This window comes from Pteropus vampyrus, unplaced genomic scaffold, assembly GCF_000151845.1.
Source record: "Pteropus vampyrus isolate Shadow unplaced genomic scaffold, Pvam_2.0 Scaffold124, whole genome shotgun sequence".
NCBI classification, from domain to species: domain Eukaryota; kingdom Metazoa; phylum Chordata; class Mammalia; order Chiroptera; family Pteropodidae; genus Pteropus; species Pteropus vampyrus.
Window position 1 is genome coordinate 1,779,696 of NW_011888905.1, and position 3,344 is coordinate 1,783,039.

The window sequence follows — 3,344 nt, forward strand, 5'->3', positions numbered from 1 at the left end:
CTCATTTTGAGGCAGATCTTAAAAATCTCATCTTCAGGTATTTGATTTCTTGTACCTTTGTGCCTGCGGTTGTACGTAAGGCTTTTTGTTCCTACTGTTTTTCAAGTTAAAAGCGGATATTTCAGAGTGCTCCTAGTTTTTTGACAAACATGAAATGAATATTTATTATGTAGTCTAAACAGCTGGCTTCTTAGATCATAAGGAGCCCAGTAGCAGAGCCGGGAATATTTTATTCAGGAAAATAATCTTTCCTGAGTGGCATACTTCTGAGTAAGAGAAGTGTTAAATTATGCTGCATCGATTTGGGGTTTTGGTAAAAGAATGAGACCTTTTAAAAGGACGTTGAGTTTTTTTGTCTTCATGGGCTTTCGTGTATGTAAGCAAAGAACCTTAAGTGTACAGCTTTAAAAGAGGTTTATTCTATTCCATGGGTAAATTAATCACTTCTTCTAGAATATGCTGTAGAGGAAAAACATAGACTATGAAAATAATCTCTGAGGATGACATAGGACGTGTGGGTTTTAGGTCCAACTCTTGAACTTTCGTCTCTGCTTCTGTTAAGCGGAGTGCTCAGCTCGACCTGCTCTTCTCATCCATCCCTAAGCACTGGAAGTTTTGTCAGTTTATGCGATCAGTCAGAGTCAGTAATCAGGACCAGATTCGATTCGAATGCTGTTAGTGATTTTTATCAATAAAATCTGTTATATGTCTCGTAGCGCTAATGCAGAAAAACCGAGTCGTTTATTCTGTTCGTGCTTCACTAAAACTCATTTTCCTGTCAGCGTAACGGGACAGAGGACGTGTCTGAGACCTGTGAAATTCTGTCGGCAGCATCTGGTGTGGTTTGTGCTCTGCTTATCGCCTCCTCCTGTCCTGTTGTCTGCAAGGTCATGTTATGTTATTCCCGGGAACAGCCGTGGCCACCACGGAGCGGTTAGGTGCTAACAGAATGACTTACCGTGGTTTTTAGACTCGAGTTTTCCTATGATTTCTATCTTTTCCTGTCTTCCTAGGTTCCCAGCCAACCTCAGATAAGTCTTCCCAGCGGCCGTCAGAGAGCACAAACTGTAGCCCCGCCCGGAAGAGGTCTTCGTCTGAGAGCACTTCCCCAGGCACGTGCTGCTCATTTGAGGAGGCTCGCCTGTCATTCGTCAACAGACGTATGCGACGGTCCCGTAGGCCTCGGAGAGGAACGGGAGTTGACGTTGACTTACAGCATAACGCCGTAGGGAAGAGCAGAGCGGTCGTGGGTGTGGGAGTCGGCGCGGTGTGCAGCGAAGCGGCGCAGGCCTTCCCTCTCTGCCCCTTCGTGTCCGGCCACGCGTGCAGTGGCCCTCCCTTCCCCGGGGTCCGCGCCAAGCGCCCGGCAGACGCCTGCCACCCCGGACAGGACTGGCCCGTCCACACACCCCGTCCCGGCACATGCCGCCCAGCTGCAGACTTGGTCCCTTTCCCGTCGGTCCCTCTCCCATCGTCACTAAGCCCTGGCCGCCCCGCGGCCACGGCTTTTCCAGTTTGAAGTGCGACAGCAGAACGCGCACGAGTCCCCTTTGCTCCTCCACAGTCTCCCGTAGATCTTAGCCTCAGCACGTGGTCGCTTTTCTCCCCGTTAAGTGAACTGTCACCTTTTCACCTGAAGGAAGCGCTTTGCGGCCTCTCTCTGGCTTCTCCGAATCGCTGGCACCGCTGCTCCTGTGCCGTGGGGTCGTTACTTAGCAGAGCCGTAGTGACTTGACGGCTAGCGCCACAGTGGGGAGACAGCTGACCCGATCACATCGCCGGCTCCTGGGTGGCTGTCGGGCGCGGACACTCAGGACAAAGGGGTGATTCCCGCACCATGCGGGACAGAGCGGGGCGGGACGGGACTTCTTTCCACTGCTCGTAACACCGTGAAATGTAGCACTTAGGGACTGTTTCTTTCTGAAATTTTCCATTTAGTATTTTCAGACTGCCATAGACCGCAGGTAGCCGGACGGGGACTCCTTTAGTCTGTAGGGAATGGTTCCAAATGAACAGGTACGAGAGTGGGCAGACCGAGGAACGGAGGTTGTAAGTGTCGAGTTAGAGGAGTTCGCAGATGCACTGCGGGGAGCCGGTCAGTGAAGTCAGTCTCCACGGTGACACGAAACAATCCGCGAGGTCATGAGACGCAGCTCTGTGCATGTTTATTTCTAATCTCTACTGTTAGTAATGTTTACGTACTTAAATACGTGTAATCTCTTACGGTATAACAGATTTTCATAATTCATAGATTTACGTTGCATTCTCGATTTTCTTTTTACTGACGATAGTATGTGTGCTTCCAGAAAAGGAGGAGAGGATGCTGTGTATCTGTCTTCTGACTTTACGAGGACCGGAGAGTGAGCAGTCATTTTGAACTTAGCAGTGTTACCAGGGGAGATGGGAGTGTTTCTTTCAGGTAGTGGGAGGAATATAAGTAAGGGGGAGAATGGTGAGTTCAAGAAGCTAAATAAAAGAGCCAGTGTGGCCACCGTAACAACAGTGACCGAGCACGAGTCTGGGGACCAGTCACGTAGTCTTGGTAACGCTTCGAAAACACTGAAAGTTTTAACCAAGGAAGCGACATGTTATTTCTTAGCTTTCTGTCCAGGTGTCTTTGGTTAGGAGACCAGTCGAGATTTATGGTCCGAAAATTTAATTTCTTCCTGGGCGCCAGGCCTCTCTGCGAGCCCGTGTCGGCGTGCGGCTCGAGGGCGCGCGCGATGTCCGCCTTCGCCGTGTTCGCCGCGTCGTGCCGGCTCAGGGGCTTGGCTTCTGCCCGCTTCCGGGAGGCGCTCGAAGCGAGTGAGGAGTGACTGATGTCGACGTGTCCCCAGACCACGATTCAGCAGACACGCTGGTGTGACACAGAGTTCAGCAGGAAAGCCTCGTGCACTTTGGATTGAGATTTCAAAGGCGTCTCAGACAGGGCATGGCCAGACGCTGTCCGTGGGAGGAGGCGGCGGGATGCGGTGGGCAAGCGGGGTTTCGAGGCCGATCTGGTGGCTTCAGCTTCAGCGATAGTGTACACTCTAGGGCCAGGTCCGTACACTGTTTGAGCCACAGCTTTCTCATGTGTAAATTGAGGCTACTTGGGGTCGCTGCCCAGAGTAGTGAGGGCTGGAGGACGTGTCCGTGAACCTCTGTCAACGAGGACAACTCGGCAGTGTGCTGTGCGCACCTGTCCTGCCGTTTCGCATGAAGCCGCAGCAAAGCAGACTCGCTCTGCAGTGCTCAGGCGGAGGAGCAGCTTCTCCCGGGGCGGTGTCGGTGGGCTCCGGGGGCCTTGGAGGGCGATGGCGATGCTCTGTGTCTCGGTCGTGATGGTGCGTATGCGGTAAATT

At 52.1% G+C, this 3,344-nt stretch overlaps 1 protein-coding gene across 1 annotated transcript in view; it reads left to right on the plus strand.

Moving 5' to 3' along the window:
• ASH1L (ASH1 like histone lysine methyltransferase) overlaps window positions 1-3,344 on the plus strand; it is a 106,031-nt gene that overhangs the window by 46,346 nt on the left and 56,341 nt on the right. Inside the window, 1 exon segment of the mRNA XM_023534302.1 lies at window positions 1,014-1,160. Within this exon segment, the coding sequence (XP_023390070.1) occupies window positions 1,014-1,160 (147 nt within the window).